The 19,175-nt window shown below is 42.0% G+C and overlaps 1 protein-coding gene across 4 annotated transcripts in view; it reads right to left on the bottom strand.

Moving 5' to 3' along the window:
* Window positions 1-35: 35 nt before the first annotated feature.
* The window catches only part of dip2bb (disco-interacting protein 2 homolog Bb), a 35,486-nt gene continuing 16,346 nt past the window's right edge, over window positions 36-19,175 (bottom strand). Inside the window, exons 4-40 of one of the 4 annotated variants that reach the window (XM_031852753.1) lie at window positions 17,505-17,630; window positions 16,966-17,391; window positions 16,604-16,750; window positions 16,394-16,411; window positions 15,840-15,959; window positions 14,886-15,083; window positions 14,605-14,696; window positions 14,390-14,500; window positions 14,168-14,291; window positions 13,889-13,998; window positions 13,622-13,724; window positions 13,461-13,525; window positions 13,231-13,324; window positions 13,021-13,140; window positions 12,808-12,922; window positions 12,307-12,446; window positions 11,608-11,744; window positions 11,419-11,499; window positions 11,150-11,277; window positions 10,803-10,917; window positions 10,314-10,515; window positions 9,460-9,572; window positions 9,146-9,169; window positions 8,567-8,647; window positions 8,294-8,417; window positions 8,055-8,176; window positions 7,337-7,448; window positions 6,309-6,418; window positions 5,146-5,276; window positions 4,871-5,039; window positions 4,589-4,759; window positions 4,423-4,484; window positions 4,176-4,233; window positions 3,986-4,060; window positions 3,712-3,886; window positions 3,392-3,515; window positions 36-3,187 (exon numbers count right to left, since the gene is read on the bottom strand). In XM_031852753.1, coding sequence (XP_031708613.1) covers window positions 2,935-3,187; window positions 3,392-3,515; window positions 3,712-3,886; window positions 3,986-4,060; window positions 4,176-4,233; window positions 4,423-4,484; window positions 4,589-4,759; window positions 4,871-5,039; window positions 5,146-5,276; window positions 6,309-6,418; window positions 7,337-7,448; window positions 8,055-8,176; window positions 8,294-8,417; window positions 8,567-8,647; window positions 9,146-9,169; window positions 9,460-9,572; window positions 10,314-10,515; window positions 10,803-10,917; window positions 11,150-11,277; window positions 11,419-11,499; window positions 11,608-11,744; window positions 12,307-12,446; window positions 12,808-12,922; window positions 13,021-13,140; window positions 13,231-13,324; window positions 13,461-13,525; window positions 13,622-13,724; window positions 13,889-13,998; window positions 14,168-14,291; window positions 14,390-14,500; window positions 14,605-14,696; window positions 14,886-15,083; window positions 15,840-15,959; window positions 16,394-16,411; window positions 16,604-16,750; window positions 16,966-17,391; window positions 17,505-17,630 — 4,676 coding nt within the window. In that variant the 3' untranslated portion in view covers window positions 36-2,934. The remainder of the gene's footprint in view (window positions 3,188-3,391; window positions 3,516-3,711; window positions 3,887-3,985; window positions 4,061-4,175; window positions 4,234-4,422; window positions 4,485-4,588; window positions 4,760-4,870; window positions 5,040-5,145; window positions 5,277-6,308; window positions 6,419-7,336; window positions 7,449-8,054; window positions 8,177-8,293; window positions 8,418-8,566; window positions 8,648-9,145; window positions 9,170-9,459; window positions 9,573-10,313; window positions 10,516-10,802; window positions 10,918-11,149; window positions 11,278-11,418; window positions 11,500-11,607; window positions 11,745-12,306; window positions 12,447-12,807; window positions 12,923-13,020; window positions 13,141-13,230; window positions 13,325-13,460; window positions 13,526-13,621; window positions 13,725-13,888; window positions 13,999-14,167; window positions 14,292-14,389; window positions 14,501-14,604; window positions 14,697-14,885; window positions 15,084-15,839; window positions 15,960-16,393; window positions 16,412-16,603; window positions 16,751-16,965; window positions 17,392-17,504; window positions 17,631-19,175) is intronic. The other 3 variants (XM_031852772.1, XM_031852763.1, XM_031852781.1) reach the window with 3 other exon arrangements.

The following is a 19,175-nucleotide window of genomic DNA, read 5'->3' as shown; positions in this document are numbered from 1 at the left end:
TAATAATCAAAACTCGTGAATATCAGGACATTTGAAATGATTAAATGGTTTTGTTTATTCTGTATTACTTTCACATAAAGTATAAAACAAAGTACAACAAACCAAAATAGAAAATAAGTGAGAAAATGGGAAGGGGGGTGTACCACCTTGATTTCTTAACTATACGTGTTAAAACACCTCCCTAACATTAAAGATTCATTAGTGGATCACACCCTCATGGATCAGTATGTAATTCACCAAATAATTAATATACAACATACCAAGAGTGCATACACAAAATATTGGTAGAACAGCTCAAGAGAGATTAATCCAGTCTTAAGTACACTACCGGTTAAATGTCATCAGTCCTCTGTTCTTAGTTATTACAAAATGTTTAAGCAACATGTTTATTTCACCAGACTGTGCAAGCTTTGAAATTATATTGCACTCATTGGGATTGCATAGTGTGTGACAAAGTGTCTGACGGAAGAGTGGAAACCAAAGGAAGCCCTTGTAGACTTCCCAGCGAAGCAGGTAGATGGTATATGGACACTGGTCGTCAGTAACCCCTCTTTTTGCTCATTAGGTCTGCCTTAATAACAAGGAGATTTGATTTTGACAAATGTCTACATTTTATGGGTATTATTCACAGATTGCACCAAGGGACCACCTGGTCCATCCCTGTGTTATGAGTTTTGTTCCCTGAATATACAATTATTTCATACATATATATCTCCTCCACTTGTGCCTCAAGCTGAGTTCTTCTTGTGCTTGGCAGAATCATGCAAACGTTCTACTGCAAACGAAGGATGCAATGTAAAAGCTAAGATGAAGTGCTATTAGTTTAAACTCTAGGTGGTCTTAAACTGGGCAAATGCCGAGCATTATATATCTAAAATTAGTAACACAGTTAATGTAAGATGAAGTAGGGATAGTTAGTCCACAAGGTAGACACCTGCTGTAAGTACCACCAGTGCAAAGTGCAGCAATTCAATGGATTATATTTGTTTACCTTTAATGATTAAATATCTGTCTAGTATTGTGTTTGGCATGATTGTATCCTATAATGGGACAATTGCAAAAGTCTAAAATTAACAAAAACTATTTACATGTTTACATTAACTGTTCATCACTGAAATACAGTATAATCCAGTACAAAGAACCTATAAATTATGGCAAGGAGCACAAGGAAAACAAGAGATAACAGGAAATCAAACACATTTTGCAAATACATCTTGTTGCAAATATTATTTCTTTTCTTTTTTTTTTTCACCCTTTTTCATACAATTACTTTACTTTTCAATCAAGGATGTTTCAGATGTGGCTCAGCTTTGCAACTGCATTCACAAGTGCTTTTTAATCCAGTGACAGAACAAAGAAACGTATCCAGATACATGAGGGCTTGCATCTATTGACTACTGACTCTTAAGTACCGACAACAATCCTGTTAGTATTCAAAGTAATTCTTAACAAAGTTGCACAAATACAAAATACAATTCGAATTAACTTTGAGTGTGAAAAGGAAAAGGAAAGCGACAAACTCTCAAACACTTGCTCTATTTTGCAATACAAAAATGAGTGTGACTGTCTACCGATACAAATTACAATGGCAATGGATATTAGATAAAGGGTTGTGGGCCTATTTTTTAAATATTTTTGAATGTTTTTACAAAATAACCCGGTAGCCTGAAAAGTCATGATATTGGTTTTTAGCCAAGTGTTTTTTTTCAATGGCCGACAGGAAAGTTCCCCGTCATTAACAGTGATAGTCCTCCTGGTAAACTCTCAAAGCTCTTCAAGCAAGAATCCTCAGAATAATATATGCGCCTGAACCTTTTGTTATAATGCCTCATTGTTATAATAAAATAGATCATTTTTGAGAAAGTGCAATGTTCCATCTATATCCTGACTAGCAATTCTTTAAAGTTAATTATCTTTAACCTCCATTACACAACTAATATTCCATTTCAAAAGTACTGTCAAAACTGTTAAATCTTATTTACAATCCTCTCTCTGCTACAATTGTAATCCCTCAGCTGGGTTAACAATCCATAAACCATCAACTGAGAGAGACAAGTCTAGCATTTATACATTTAAAATATATCTATACAGTAACATAGTATCTAAAATACAACAGGCCTTTATAGGTACAGTACAGAATATGGCCACTTTCCTCTTTTAATTTGATCCCTTTGGATATCGGTCAGGATTTCCACTACTAGTCAAAACCACAGGAGAGTAAACAGCCATTAATAACAGATTCATTCAAAATCAAGATCGGAATGTATGGCTGAAGTTTTATAAGGCAGGAAATATATCAGGGCAGGAACGTTGTGAAATAGTTTTTGGCTTCATTATCATGGGACAAAATAAGATTTCTAAATAATGCACACAGACTGAGATAATGGTGTGTTTTCATCTGCCGTCTTTTGTTCGTCTGTGGTAGTGAGAATTGACTCAGGGCATGCGTTTGTGCGCGTGTAAAAAACATTTCAAGTTGTTGATCCAAGTTTAATAGCTCTTGGTATTTGTATGGAAACAGAAGGGAAAGTATTTTACGAGATTTGTGGTAGGTACTTAATAAGAAGATGGATTTTTTTTACATAGAAATAATTTCAAAAGTGGTCCTGTTGTATGTTTCACCCTTTCCATAAAAAAAAGTGCAACAGGGTTTATTTTTTCTTTGCCGTATGCAGTACCAGTTGCTTCTGTCCCATTTGCAAAATTCTATCTATAAAACACAGTGAAGAACTCCAAACATGGCAGCTCCAATCACAGACATGCAGTGGCCAATATATGCTGGTGTCACACAGGGCTGGGTGGCAAGACATGTGGTTCATGCTTTTTCCTTTTCACCCTCTGCCAAAGCCGCAGTCGAGCACCGGGGTGATGATGCAGAAGCATCCAAAATGTGGATGCTGGATGCCTAAACAAGCCCAGACCAACACAACCCCTTTACATGTTGTAAGCGACATAGATGGGATCCAGCTGGTCAGCGAGGAAAGAGTCACGAAGGTGCATGCGTTGCTTCTCTCCCCTGGAGTTGATGGGTATAACGCCGGGGTCCACAATGACCACCACACCCACGATGAGGTGGTGCTCCTCCAGGACCACGTTGGTTATCAGAGGCACCAGGTCCAGCGCATCCTGTTCTAAACCACACAGCTCTGACACCACCACCAGCAGGTTGGTCCACGTAAACACAGCACTGTGAAGAACAAGAACCCAGAAGCAATGTTAAAAGGACTAGTTTGACCTTTTGGGCGTATTCGCTTTCGTCACAGTGTAATTACATGTGCGTATCACTGTGTGCCGTCGGAGCAGTTAGTGGTGGATATTACTGTAGTTTCCTAAGAACATTAGTAAAGTCTTTGTCAGGTAGGTACTGTATGTATATCAAGACCATGCTCACCTCTCAGCTATACTGCGGTGAGCCCGGGACACTGAGATTTCAATGTCAGTTGGGTGGTAGCGCAGCCCTCTAAGCTCCAAGGTCTCATCCAGTGAGCCCACCACAAAGAGAGCATCGTGCCGATCTGAGAACAGAAATACAGGCAACGTAATCCACCCAGAACAGTATGCAGGCAAAGTAAAAGGAAATGTGTAAGAAGCCTGTTAAAGTGTTAAAAAGTGATAATAATCTACCTCGTAATAAACTCATGAGGATTGACTGTCTCAGTCCAATCTATTTAGTTTTAAAGCTAGACTTGAGCTCCGTCAGGGTCTACTCACCCCCGTTGGCCTCCAACAGCTCCGTCCTCTTCACAAAACCCAAGTATCCTGTCCTGGCCCATAAGGTCTGCGGGTCTCCAAAGCTGAGCTTGGTGTTGAAGTGGTTGGCCTGAAGACTCTCCTCTCCATAGATGGTGTAGTAGCCACTGGCATTGTGAGGGCTGTTTATCCAGATCTGAGAGAGAGAGAGAGCGAGAGACACACACTGGGTCAGAGCTCGGGTTCAGAAGGAACAAGGCTTCACCCACCATGTTGTGTAGCATATACATCTCACCTCTCCTAGATGAGAGTCACCAAGTGGACCTCTGGTCTCTGGATTTACGATTATCACCCGAACACCTGGCAGTATCTGTAGATGAATAACAATTGTCATACACTGGAAACATGCACCACTTTTAACTTAATAGTAATAATTCATTGAGTGAATTTGTACCATCCATGTTTACATATGTAAAGCATCTCACCTTGCCAGACTCCATTAGAGGAAGACTCTGAGGTGCTCCTCTCTCCACCAGCCTCACTCTACATAAGAAGACAATCAATTTAAAATCCACACTTATCTCTGAAACATCAGCTAAGACCCAAACTCTGCTGTAAACGGTACGTTTACGGACGTAATACTTTTTAAATTCATAAGGCTCAGTTTAGGACACTGACGACTTGTTCATTTAAACCGTTCAATTTTGGTTGAAATGATCCATGTGTTCTTACCTGTCATGTCGGAGGGACTTCATGTCTACATAAACCGTACAGGGATCCGGACCAGTGGTGCCCTGTAACACACAAAGAGCAGGTCCATACAGGTCCCACTGACTCTCATCTAGGTATAATTCAAAGTGTACTTCTATGTGAAGCCAGGTTAAGTTGGTTGGTGTACCTGCAGGCAGATGGCCAGGTTAACCCGTGAACCAAAAGCTGTGCTGACAGCTCTGAACGACAGCCCGATGTCCTTAAACAGCTTTGAGAAGGAGTGTGAGAGGGCGAGCCGAGGGCGTTCCTCTGCTATCACCACGCAGCTCCGCACACATGACAGGCTCACACCACGGGCCTTAAACACACCCACACAAAATGATCAAATCCTTCAGGAATATTACATATCTATCGTTCATGATTCTCTCTCTCATTCATATATATATATATATATATATATAGTCCTCACCTTGAGTAACTCAGTCTGAGTGCCCAGTCCTTTAGTGCAGAGCTCCATGACGGAGTAGGAGCAGAAGGTGTCTCTGATACGATACTGACTGAGCGTACTCAGCCACAGAGACAAGCAGCTCTCCAACTCGAAGGGAGGAATCAGGACAGACTGGTGACCTGAGTAAACACTAAAATACAAGACATGAGGGAGAAAAAGTGAATGGTGGGGGAACACCACAACAGAGAGAACCTTACTACATAGCATGTACTGTATGTATTGTAGGTTTACTGCACCTTGCGAGGCACCACAAGACGAAGCCCAGACCACAGTAAGGGTCCAGGCAGATGGCTATTTGGCGAGAGGAGTAGAGTTCACACTGCAGCTTTACAGAGCGACAAAGTGCACTGACCGCTGCATGAGAGATCTGCAACAAATAGGAAGACACATTAGAGACTCAAAGTAAAATGTCACAGTGACACTGTTGCATATCCAGGAATGATTTTCTAATGAACTTCTTCTGCTTCGGGAAGACTTTTACCTGCTACAGTGCAACATAGCATGGAGCGGAATTCTATTTTATTTGATTGAGGTATATGTACGTAAGTGGTTTCTTTGTATCTCTTCTATGATGGATTTATAGAAGAGATCATCAGTGTAGAATCGCAGGTTAATAAAGACACAATTTTATCAGCCCACAATTTTCATTTCACTCATTGTGGTCTGGCAAAGGTCAATAGCCATTAGTTCGGGACAGAGGCTGTACAATAGATGACTGACTGATCGCTCTATCGCTCCTCAACGACAGCTTTTCCTGCTCCTGACTGATCGATCACACCACTTGCTGGGCAATCACTGATCTTCACTGTTTGTTTTAAGAATAAAAATATGATAGCTGAAGATATTCAGGATTTAATTTCTATTCATAGCTCAAATCACTTCTCACGTACCATGCAGCTGCAGAATCATGTTTAATTTTGTCTCTACATAAAATTAAGACTGACGGAGCAACATTAGCATTTATCTGTTGTGTTTCTGGCCCCTTGATGAATGTTTAGTCTAATATTCACTCTCTTTTAGCTCCATTTTTGGTCTCTACCAACTCCTGAGAGAAATATCTGTCTCTTTAGCTGCTAAGTGCTCCACTATGTGCATCTGCTTGTTTCTAACTGTGTCTGTCTGCCGTTTGGTGCTGAGCAAATTGTTTACAGTGGGTTTGTAGAACAAAACAGTGAAGTTGTGTAAGGGACAGCTAGAGCTGAAACTCTAAATCTCTGTAGAGCGAAGGGGAGCTGCAGATTCAAGTGATCACTGTTGGTGTACACTACTGGCGATGCTTTGTAATACATTATCATTTGATATACATTGTTTGGAAATGTTGATTATAGACACTTTAAGGTGTGGAAAACCCTAATTTGTATACACTGCAGTATTTTAAAATGAAGCTCATCCGTCTCACCTTGACCCCAGTGAGCATGCCTGTAGTGGACACACTGAAGTCCAGATAAGCAATCATCTCTGCTGTGGGCGGCTTATAGATCTGGGGAGGCCGGCGACGAGGAAGGTCATCTGCAAAAAATGACAGTGCATGTTTTATAGGTAACAAAATAAACAGTAAATATATTGAGCAATAAAGACAACTAAAATCTTATACTCTCAATTATTGCTCTCAGATAATAATACTAGAATAAAATATCAACTCATTCCAATTCCAATGTTGTTAGGGACAGTTTAACAGAAGATAACACACACATAGTACAAGGAAAACAAAGTAGACGTAAAGTATGCATCAAGCACTGATTTACCACAAGTTTGTCTAACCACAAATGTTGTAATACAGTAACTGGAGAAAGCACTGCAGAGAAATGCCCCACTTCCTGTTTGTCTTAATGCTGCAAATGGTCCACAATAACTGACACAAGCACTTCTGACAGCACTTTATACACGACTCACTTTACATTCACTATGACAACTACTACAAGCAACGGATACGCTTCTTTTACTTTAACTTGACCAGTAAGAAAGTCAACTGCCGTAAACATGTATTCTTAATTCAGGAGTACAGTCATGTCTTATTACAAATACATGAGGGTTCACGTTTATGACACAGCTAATGTGGATTCAGGCGTCAAAGGAAGTGTTTTTTTTTCTTTATCAAATCAATTTGCAACACTTTGCAGTATTACAAAGTCCTGTTGATAAATGACCTCATGGTATTCACACATGGTAAAGTTTTGCCTGAGCATGAGAATTTTCACAGAAGACATTTTGACGTGTCACAGTAGAAAAATCACAGGTGTAAATAATAAAGTTAATGATAACTTTCATATAGCTGCTTCAGTCATGATGCTTCACACCGCCATGGCTTACTGGGACAATTATAGAACAGAGCCATAGTTAATGTTCCTGGTAACACCTGAGCTTTTCCTGCTATGACGAGAAGAAATGTCGGCTGGAAAAAAAAGTCTTATCTTTTTGTTTTCTTACCTGTGTCAATGATTGTTGGCCACGTTTTAATGTTAACAGAAGCAGCAGCCTCTTTGGAGCGCAAAGTCCTCATGAGACTTTGAGTGGTGAGGATACATGCAGCTTTACTGACCTGGTAACAAAACATAAGCATGTTTTATTTGAATTGGAGAAGCTGCTACAAATTGGCAGTAATCTAAATAAAACATCCATAAGCACACATACACCAATGCACATAACATGATCTACCTTTCTATAGCCCGACTGATTTTTTTACAATATTGATTTTTTTAAGAATAAACACAAACATTAGACAAAACAAATATTTCTGATAGGGATCCCTTAATTTTTTACCTTTTTAAGACTTTAAGCAGGACATTTCACAGTTACAAAATATAAAATCCAACTTATAAAAGGGACACACAAGTCTATGCAATTTGCAGGTGAGGGCCTTAGTCCCGATTTTTTTGTTTGTTGGGATTTAGGTCTAACCTTGCTGAAACAATGTTACTCAAATACATAATGGATGGTAACAGACATGTTCTTTTAGGTAGCAGGGTCAGCACAGGTGGCTCGATGTCCAATGTCTCCAAGTTATTTCTTATAATATCTACACATTAGCCACAACTGAAAAGACCCCATATACTAGAATTAAATGAATGCACACACACATGTAAGTACACACAAACCCACGAGCATGTAATAAGACATGTGCATGAGCAAAAGAGCACACACTCACATCAATAATCATGCGGACAGTAGGCAGCGTGGCTGCCAGGTTCTGAGGGTGAGGTGGTCTGACATTTACGGGAACACATCCAGCGTAAAGACAGCCGTAGAAGGCAGCTATCAAATCAATTCCTGAGAGAAAGATAGAGGACAAATGGTGGAGTGAAAAAAAGAAGAGAAAACTCACTATAATTAATCGTAAGGGGATTAATAGCTAGACACAGACAGGAAGCAAGAGGCAGAACCCACCAGGAGGATAAAGCAGAACTACGTTCTCTCCGGTGTTGATGCTGCCTTTCTCAGTGAGCGCTGCAGCTATCTTCTCCGCTCGCTTGTGAAGCTGGACGCAGGTCGCTGTGCTCACTGTGACACCCTGAAAGACAGGAGTAACACACAGAGACAGGGATACAACGTCACCAACAACACAAGTAGTAATTCATGCAGCAACATCATCAATCTTGTGCATCGCAGTCCAAGTCTACATTATGTGTTTCTCAGCATAAAAACAGATCAGTTTGATACCTTGGCATTAAGAAGAACAAAAAGGACGTGGTCTGCGTCTGTCTGTGCCCTCCACTGTAGAGCCTCTGTCAAATACTGATGCTGAAAAAACAGGAAATAATAATTAGATATGTATGTACTGTATATCTGAGGTTGTGCTTTAATAGTCTTTATAAATTATTACAAACACGATCATGGAGAGCTTATACAGGGAGGAGTTTAGTGCTGATGGAACAATTTAACACACCTGAATAAAACAAAATAAGCTGGAGCACAGAGACTGCATACCTCAGTACACAGCTGTCTGGCATAAATGATCTCTTGCCAACGTGCAAATAATTTACACCGCATACTGTGAGCCAACACAGCTCTTAAAATAATGAACAATAACTTAGGACGTGAAAGGAACCTTTGCAGTAAAACAAGGGAAAGCTACAGAAGGTGCATATCTTGTAACACAGATAATAAACAATAAACATGCAAAGCTTTGCTTGTGTCACACTTTAACACAAGCACACAAAATAAAACCACAATACAAGAATGTGACAAGAATAAACAAAGGCGTGGGGGAAGATGCCAGAAGGGGGCCTTCATTCTTACCATCACAGTGGGCCACATACAGAGCTACATCCAGAGAGTGATGAGAGCAGAAAGAGAGAAGAGTCCAGGTTTTTTCTTACATCTATAAAACTGAGCTCTGTTTGAGCCTGAACCATTGTTACACTGGCAGTGGAAAGTCTTCAAACTTAGCTATCCACCATTATAACACAGTATGAGCATCGGTACTGATCCTGTGTTTCCTGCTGATGCTAAAGGACATGCATGCGTCTCTTTAGAAAGTGGGAATGTGTTTGAAGTAATCCGATAAAGAGTTAGTGGGTGGTTGAAAGTGAGAGTATTTATGGTCACGCTACCTTCCGCACAAGATCCTGGTCTTCGATCATGCCGAGGTCCCTGCCTGTAGCCTGGGCAATCCTCTTCCCTGCTACCAGGTTGCCCACCATCACGGACGCGGGACCAACACCAACTACAAGAGAAACAGTGTAAAGTGTGAAATGGAGCAAAAATATTTAGTGTGAGAGAGAGAGAGATAGATATGAAAGATAAAAGGAAATTGTCATCACATTGTTTTCTTCTTTTTCATTGTATTTTTTTCATGTATTTCTTTTTTTAATGGACTGCTGTCTATTGATTGCTTAGTTTTTCTGCTAATTTTGTGTGCTTCTTGACTATTTTTGTCTTTTTCATTTTTTGTTATTGTTTGTTTTTCTCAAAAAGTTAAGGGGCGGTCCGTTGTATAAACCTGAGGCTTCTTGACCTCTGCTAAGATATTTCTAATTTTTTCATAATCTGGATTTTATGCAGTTTTATGTGAGTGCAAATTAAAAAAAAAAAAAAAAAATGAAAATAATATAAAGAGGATTGGAAAATAGAAATGATCGTAACAAGGCACATTTCACAATAAAGCACCCAAGAAAACCTCAATTGTAATCCTGTCAGAATGTTACACACAGATGTTTAATGGTGGCTGTGCTCAAGTATGCCGATTGCGATTGCGTCATTCTTTGAACTTTGCCACAGCCAGAGGCCAGCGTGGCAGAAACATTGCTTTCCCAAATTCAGAAACTGTTATGTGTGCGTTATGTAACACTACTGACCACGCTCTAATTTCACAAAACACTTCGTAACCCTGACTGACTCTCACAGGCGGAACATCAGCAATGTCTCTGAACTTTGGGGTTTCTGTCTGCAGACAAGCGTTGCCTACCGGGCTGCTTCTGGCGGGGCTTGGGCAGGTTGGTGACACACGTATGAGGACACAGTAGGATGTTGCAGGGGTGCAGGTTGCCATCTAAGAAGAACTGCTTGGTGTCAGAGATGTGGATGCCACCCAGGGGTGTTTTAGGTAAGGTGTTGGCTGGAACCAGAGCCAGACAGTAGAGGCCAACCTGGTGGATGCTGTCGATAGCCTGCAGAGGACAGTTGCTTACAAAATAACTAATAACACAAAATTATTTTTTTAAAGACTGAAGGTGACTAAAGAGCTTGACAGAATGGTGCTTTTGTCTCAATATTACAGATGCACTGGATGATAGTGTTATTACCCATCAATAATAACTAGTGATTTACTGTGCTTTAAAGTTTGGCTGGTCTTCATATTTAAATAGAAAAGAAGATGTGTATATTGTTTCCTCTTACTTGCATAAAAGCTGCTTCACAATAAAAGCGTGTGAAAGAAGATGATGAGCTGATTTACCTGAAGCACTCGGCTCATCCACTGGAAGCTGTCCTCTTCGCTGGCGTCTGGCCTCTGCTCCGCCACAATCACTACCCTCTCATCATAAAACACTGTGATTGAAAACACAGCGATCCTGAAACACAGAAAAACACACACAAAAATGTTGAAGACTATTCAGAGGGTGTGGAAGTCAGACATCTATAGATAGCGCCACCATTACATCCAGTGTTGCCCTGTTTTGGTCAGCTGTGCTTCTCCTGTACCATCAGGTGTCAGTAGTGATGAATTAGAAGCCACACTTTACCAACAGAGCACCATCTTTCCACTCACACTTTGTATAAAGAGGAATTTAGTGGTCTCCTCACCTCCCACGGTACACGGTCTTCACTGGCTCCACGGCGAGAGCGGTGGCCACCAGGTCATCAGCATTGTGTCTCCGCCCGCTCACCATCAGCAGACCCTCGATCTTCCCCACCACAAAGATCAGACTGCCCTGCACGGAGCAGGAGGATACACAGCGGGGTCATTATACCGTAAGTATACAGACCCATTCAAAGACAGAGAGAGAAGCATGGTTTCCAGAACGGCTCAAGTGACCACAGATGTTGTACTGTAATGAAACGGTCCTACTTACTGGGCCAACGAACCCCAGGAGTCCTGACCGCACAAATGGTATCTCTCCAATGGGAACTCCATTAGCGTTAACCGGTATCACCTGAACACAACCGCACAGAAATGATGGAAATACACCACAGAAAGAAACAAATTAATTGTTTGATTGTATCAGCACAGGCGAGATGTAAATGTAATTTTACTTTCATACCTCAAAGGTGTTTTTGGTGACCCCAGGCAGGCCGTAGTACATGTTGCCTCCAGCACGGGAGTTGATTATTATCTCACCTATCTCATCTGTTTTACACAGCTGAGGAGGCCCGTCTGGCTTAACAATGCACATCAGAGCTGGAGACACACAAAGGCCGCATTCAGACAACTAATAGACTTCATAAATTTACATTGCACATTTCAGCCCAGTTTTTTGGACTACATGACCTTTTCCTTCTGGACAATAAAGTTTAATCTTGCTGGTCTAGAAGCCAAACATCTTTAATTGCACATTTAAAAACTGGTATTCTTCCTCTTGATAATTGAGGTTTCAGGAGGAGCATATACATTGCCTGAGCTGTGTAACTTTTGAGAGGTGGAAAGTGAGTCCCATTTTCTTCTGTATTGTAAATACGTGTCACGAATATTTTAAAGTGTCAGTATTTCATTAAATGGTTTGCATGTGTAGCAGGTGTGCCTGGCCTGCTGCAGTCTTATATCTGGTCCTACATCTTATATTGATGCACATCCGTTAACTTCTGGCTGAACTGATTGGAGGAAGGATTGCTTATTGAGGCTTACATTTCTGACATACTGTAGCTCAAGAATGCTTTTTTGGCAGCTCTTTACACGAGCACTCATCTTTCATTTGTTTTTGATGGTTTCCCTTTGACTCATTTATCTTTCCTTCTACCCTCACCTCCAGGCATGACATGCCCCACGTCTTGTACAGTCAGGGCGGAGTTCTTGTCCTCTGTGTTGACCCTGATGACACCGTGGCTCAGGCCGCCCAGGGAAAGAATGGCCCGGGCTGGGAGGGGTGTGCCTGGTACTCCCGGTCTACACAGGGGAGAGTTCGATTAATCTTGAGCATTTCCATCCATCCCATCTGTTCTTACAGTTAGCCATCTGCCCACCCACCCATGTACAACAGTCTTCATCGCCATCCAATCTGCTACACCAGTAAACATGTTAATCAACCTTGAGTGAAGCAGTGTGTTATGCTTTTCCTCTGTCTTTCATTAATCGTAAAGTCCTTTCATGGGCCTTGAATTGAAATGGAGGGCGGGAAGAAGGAAGAAATGGGAGGTAGGTGGGACTAGGGATTTAGAAGAAGGAAGGGGTTTCTATATTATTTTGTGTTTGTCTTTTTCCTCTCATAAAATGTTACACAAAAAGAAAATATGGGTCAGCCACATACCTGCGTATAGCTACTGTCATAGCCTCAGGGGAGGTGGCACAGGGACAGATGACCTCAGGTTTCAGCCCGTGGGACTGAAACACGTTCAGGAATGCGTCACAAGAAGACACCGACCCTTGACAGCAAAAGATAGGGAATTCAACACATTATATCTCATTTGTGTCGTTTGAAAATACCGAGTTTTACAAAGCTGGAGCGTCACAAAGTACTCACAGGGGTTAGCACCATCAGCAACAATCAGCATACGTAATGACGCCAGACTGGTGTCTCTCTGTTCCCGATGAGCCATCATGGCCCAGTGTAGATCACGGCACTTCACCAAAGCTATACGAGCTGCACGAGAACAGTGGCATGTCATGTTATGTTAAACATTTATCATGTTATACTTTTATATGGCTATACTCACGCTGATATCAGTGTTACCTTTGAGGATGTGGACCCTCTGTACCCAGGAGAGAGGACAAGCCTTCATTACTGCGTAGGGAACACTGATAGTGTGTATCCTGTTCATCACAGCCTGGAAACAAACAAAACCCAATTAAACAGCTAATACTTATTATTTTTCTCATCATAACAAAGCCCCACTTTGGTTCATTCTACTAAAATTTGTTCTAAAATTACAGAAAAAGTAAAAAGCATCCCTACAACCTTACCGTGAGAACTCCATGCCACAGGCCTATATCCTTTTTAAAGTCCAGGACATTCACCAAAGTTTCCCCTTAAAGTGAAGAAAGACACAAGCGACTTCAGACTCATAACAAGTATGTTGATGAGCCAAGCTTCAGGTAATGGACGATGACAACTCTTCACTCACCCTCGCAGTAGTTGCAGGCCTGGGTCAGCGCTTGGCAGTGGGTCAACATGGCTACTTTAGACACAGCCACACCCACCACTGTGCCATCTTTACTCGCCTTGTACTAAACAGAGAGGAAACACGGGAGTACATGTGAATACTTGTGCAAACCCGCAACACGCTTTACCTTTATCAACATTCAGGTCGGCCAGTTATACAATATCATCTCCCTAAAAGCAGTAACTGGTTAATGCAATCAGCTGACCCACCAGTAAGCCGCTCTGTTACCTCTATATATGCAGGGTCAGTGTTGGCAGTGGGGATGTGCGGCTGCCAGTCTTTGGAAGGCTTGGTCAGGTATTTTGAGTCTGTCACCACCCACTTTAGTCGAGGCCAGCCTATCAGAGAAAGGCATCCATCAGTGAAGTCAAGTAAAATCAAGGGGACTTTGGGGAGATTATACTTCAGAATATAAAAAAAGGTATTCATTTAGCCATGGCATTTTTTTACATCAACATTTAATAAAAGAGTATGGTATTTTTTATCAAGATAAATGAAAGAGCTGACCTTTAAACTGCAGTATTTCTCCGGTGGGTGTTTTGGGTAAACCCTTCAGACAGATCTCACTGGTCAGAGCCAGACCAACACCACAGCTACCGAGCAGAAACCCCACCTGGCAAATACCTGCATCCTAAAAACACCACACACACACACAAAAATAAATTCATAGTTAAACAGACAAAAATAGGTCTGTACTCACAAAATGAACATGTTTGATGGACTTCTTACTTTGCGAGACAGTGGTACTTCAATAGGTACAGGTACAACTTCAGCTAGGAGGCAGCCGTAGAAGGCCACCCAGAACATACCAGGGTCACTGTTGGGGAACACCAGCGCCACCTACCAAGACATTAAACTTTACATTCAGCGCCTTGTGCTGCAAAACGTTGTATACCTTTGTGCTTCATTTGTTTGTTGTGTGCATTGTGTGTCAGCTCGATCACCTTGTCTCCAGGTTTGAGGATTTGCTCGTTCTTGGTGCCCAGCTTGTTCAGGAGGGTGTACGCCAGCTTCACGCTGCGACTCCACAGCTTCCCTAACAGACAGATGGTGGAGCGGGGAGGAGGTTAGTTAGGAGGGGAGGTTATATGTCTTACCACTGCCAAAAGAAATCTCATGTCACAGAGTACACGCATCTCTCTATGGTCAAAATTAGCTCTGAACAGGAACTCATTCGAAATAGCTCTCAACAAAGCATTAGCAGATCAAGAGTCTTGTTTCTCACCATATGTCATTGTATAGAGTGGTTTGCCCGTGATGTCGAGCGCGGTGAGGGCGGGGCTCTTCCCCTGAGTGGCCCCCCAACGAGCCAACGCTGCCTGCAGGGCTGGGGGCCAATTACTGACCACTCCCAAAGGCTCCCCTTTCACTGGGATGATCTGACGGCCCTCCGGCTTGGGTGTGTTGGGGTCTGGCTGGGGCACTGTGAGAGAGACAACAGAACATGTATGAGACAGATTAATGAGGTTGATCAAGGATGCCAGCAGGATAAAATGCAGTCCATGCATCATTGCTGGCCTGTACTCTAAGTCAGTTTCACTGATTCAGCCTATTGATTGGCTTTCTCTTTCCTCTGTCTTTCCTAATCTGTGTTCTTCTCTGTGGTTTCAATCGTCTACAAATTAAAAAGAAAATGGTTGAAACAATTTAATCCCCAAGTCTTCAGATCACAACAAACTGTACTGATAATTTGTGGTAACTTTGGTAAGACTCTATGACGCCGTGTCTGTAATGTATTACAAATATTACACTTATAATGTGTTATAATGTGCTTATAGCACAGAAAAATAGTTATAATCACTCGTAAATATTTATAATGCTTTAAACAATAATCATAACACATTATAAAGCATTTTATAATTACTTATACGGTCAAGTTTCATAGTACTTGTACTTAGTACTTCATTTGTACTTCAACCCAAAAGTTTAACATATCAATGGGTTATAATTGATCTATAAAGCATTAGTAAACAATTTATTAACCATTATTAATATAGCAATATGTTAGAATTTATAAACACTTAATACAATGTCAGTTGTACCCAAAATGTATTTTTTAAATAGGATGTGATGTAGTACAGTTTTTGAAATATATAAACAATGTTCAAAGTCACTCGAGTAGAAATTTAAGGGGCCACTTGTGAACACTGTCGTCGAAATGTTCCCTGAAGATGCATACCTTCAACGATCTCCTCAGCGTCGTCGGTGAAGAACTCGCTGAGTGGGGGCCTCTTGGGCCTCTTCAGGGTGTTGAGCAGCTGCTGGATCTTAGTGGACACTCTGCTGTTCACAGGAACTCCTACAAGGTGGATGAAGGCGGAGAGGGACAGTGGTGAGACAAACACACAGTCACACACCCAACGGCTTGAACATCAAGTGACACAACACTACATGTCTAAACATTTTACCATCTCATTGTCTGCTGCTCTTCATCCCATTACACAAGAGACTGTATTTTTTTAGTGAAGACTGAATTGACAACAACATCTTTTCATATCTTGTGGGAATGAAAAGCAGCTTACGTAGGTGGCAACAACACGAGGAAAACAGTGAGAGCTGGGGTAAAGGTTGTTTTTTTGGTTTGGGATCACACGTGAGGAGTCATTCTGTGTGTGGATGTTGATTCTGTGGCATTCATTTTGATAATCATTCATTAATAACAAGGGTGGAGAGTAAGGGTAAAACCGTAGACACAGGAGGCTACAGACATTATACATTAAGGTGTTTCCTTACTCTGGGTATTACCTCTTCCTATCAGGCAGTCAAATAAACGTGACAGGGTAGAGAAAGATCAAGAAGAAAGAAAGCAGTAAAGTCTGATTAATGATTGTCATGGTTAGAGGTCAACACTTATTTCGAAGAGAGATTTGGGAGTGGAGTCAGACACAAACTCCCACAAAGACACACAAACAAATACAAAATGATATGCGGTGTAGTCGTTACCGTCCGCAGTCTCCATCATGCTTGAGCGGCTCTGTCCACGGCTCATCCCTCGGACCGCAGCGTTGGAGGTTAGGTCGACCCGTGGGCCTCTGTATGGGGGGGCCACAGCTGTAACATCTGGAGGGGGGCCGCTGTTTTCTGAGGGGGCTGCAGGTGAAGCGAGGGAGGACAGTCTGAACGATGCCATCCTAAAGTTTCAGCTTGCTTTCTAATTACAATACCAGGCACTGGATATTAACAAGTACAGGTATAATACTAAGCAAAACCTAATTTCAGTCAACATTTTAAGATGTGTTATTAACAACTATACTAATAACAGAAATGGTGTCCACGAACATCTTAGTCATAAATTAGTGTCTCACCAATGCGACTGTGAGCCAGCATGTCCATCACGGCTGAGGGGTGAGGCTGGTGCTGCGGCTGGTGCTGCGGCTGGTGCTGCGGCTGGTGCTGCAGCTGGTGCTGCGGCTGGTGCTGCGGCTGGTGCTGCGGCTGGTGCTGCGGCTGGTGCTGCGGCTGGTGCTGCGGCTGGTAGTGAGGTTGATACAGTGGTAGGTACTGCGGCTTGTACTGAGGCTGAGGCTGAGACTTAGGCTGGCTCTGAGGCTGCGGCTTGGCCTCTCCATGGGACAAGGTGGAGGAGGCCGAGGAGGAGGTGGATGAGCCCTGGACGGTGCGGTTGATCCAAGAGTCCGGGCTTTGTAGGTTGGGATTGACCACAGGCGGAGGAGGGACCACTGATGACTGCCTGCGCGCAGACGTTTCATCTTCAGATCCTGATGAGGAGTCTGAGAGCGAAAAAGAGAGAGAGCCCAAAGTAGGAATATTCAGCACTATATCTTCCTAGCTAAATCTCAAAAATTGTTACGGCAGAGCAGGAGGACTCTCCTTCCTGTCCTACCTGGTGGTGTGCGGGTTGCGATGGGAGACTGGACATAAGTGGAGCGTCGTTTGGTAGGCATGGGCAGTGCCATCTTCTCTTCCTTATGTTTAGCCAGGGCAGCTTGTACTGCCTCAGTATGGATATCTGCACAGACAGAAAACAAAACACACTTTGAGTTTGGAATGGCAGCTTTGGATCTGATTCAAAGCAAAGAAACAATGAAGAAAACAATGAAAACAGCTCATGAGCTCAATCATCAAGAGCCAGTTTGCAAAAAAAGACTAAAAGGTGCTAAGCATAGCTGGAGCAATTGTAAATGCAGTAATGTGAACTATTTGTAAAAGTATTTTAGACAGTAGAAAATCAGGTTGTGATAAGAAGAAAAAGTAATATTATTGTTGGTAAAAAAAATCGAATTGAACAATCCGAGAAGGAAAAATCAGTGATTACTCTTCTCTCAGCTCATAGACACATTCAACCTACGACGACTTAAGGTGAAACATCACAAGATAAGTGAGCTTGGTCACCTCTAGCTCATTCTTTTCCAGACATTTTTGACAGCAACATTTAAGGTTTGTTTCAGTGAGATATTGTTGATGAAGAAACAGTTCATTAGAATATCAGGAGACAATCCTAAGAGGATGACTGTGTTTTTCCACTGACAGAGGAAACCACGAGAGAGAGAGACAAGCTGTGTTTTAACCCACACACTTGCCTACACACTGTAATAAGTGCAGAGATACTCTCACTTGATGACACCCACAGGTACATTAAAAAGAACCATCTGAACACATTCAGACTACGTAACAAAACGTGTGCAACAAAAGCCCACTCACTGACAAATCACATGTATTTACTCGGGGGACACAGTTTCCATTCAACACTTTTAAATAAACCATCAAGCACAGCTCATCACACAGCAACAGAGGGGGCATAATTACATAACTCGTTCTGTTGAACAGATTGCTCGGGACTAAATCATCTTCATAATGTGCCATCGTCCACCCTCACACAGGGCTGACTCCTTACACAAGTCTGTGAGGATGGGGGCTGTCTCTGGGGCGATAGGTACGGTGGGGTGTGTGGAGGCTCCTGATGTATGGGGCGGCTGAAGGCCTTAACCTGGTATTATCTTTCATATGTACCTCTTTGGTTTACTATTACACATATGAAACATGAATGTGTAACTGTAGAGGCAGCAGCCTCAAACCAGTCATATTGTATTTTGGTGAACGCAGTGCTGACACTGTTGTTTAAGAGAAGTAATAACTGGAGGAGGCTATGAGAGGCAATTAAAGTAAGGCTGTTATACTTTCTCTGCAGGCCATAAAGTGATGAGTGCTTTAATATTTTAGTATTCAAGTTTCTCGTTGTTGCAGTGTTTTATTATTTGTTCACTATTATGTGTTTGTGCTGGGTCTCTTTTAAAACTCTCCATTTTTTAGCCATGCTAGCAGTGTAGCTCTGGGGATGGCATTGGTTGCCTGCCTGACTGTATTATCTCATCAACTTTGCCATGTACACACATTTATAGTTCCCAGAGGATGAATCTTAGACTTTGGTGATCCCCTGACCTTTCCTCGAGCGCCACCAACAGTTCCAATTTTGTATTTGTTAGATTTCTCCGTTTATAGCCGAAAACCTGCTACACTAATGCTGTAGTGTGTGTTGAGTGCTAATTAGCATATG

The sequence above is a fragment of the Anarrhichthys ocellatus genome, unplaced genomic scaffold, assembly GCF_004355925.1.
Source record: "Anarrhichthys ocellatus isolate YVR2014 unplaced genomic scaffold, GSC_Weel_1.0 scaffold1, whole genome shotgun sequence".
NCBI lineage: Eukaryota > Metazoa > Chordata > Actinopteri > Perciformes > Anarhichadidae > Anarrhichthys > Anarrhichthys ocellatus.
The sequence above is the reverse complement of the archived record's forward strand: the minus strand, read 5'-3'. Positions and strand labels throughout refer to the sequence as shown.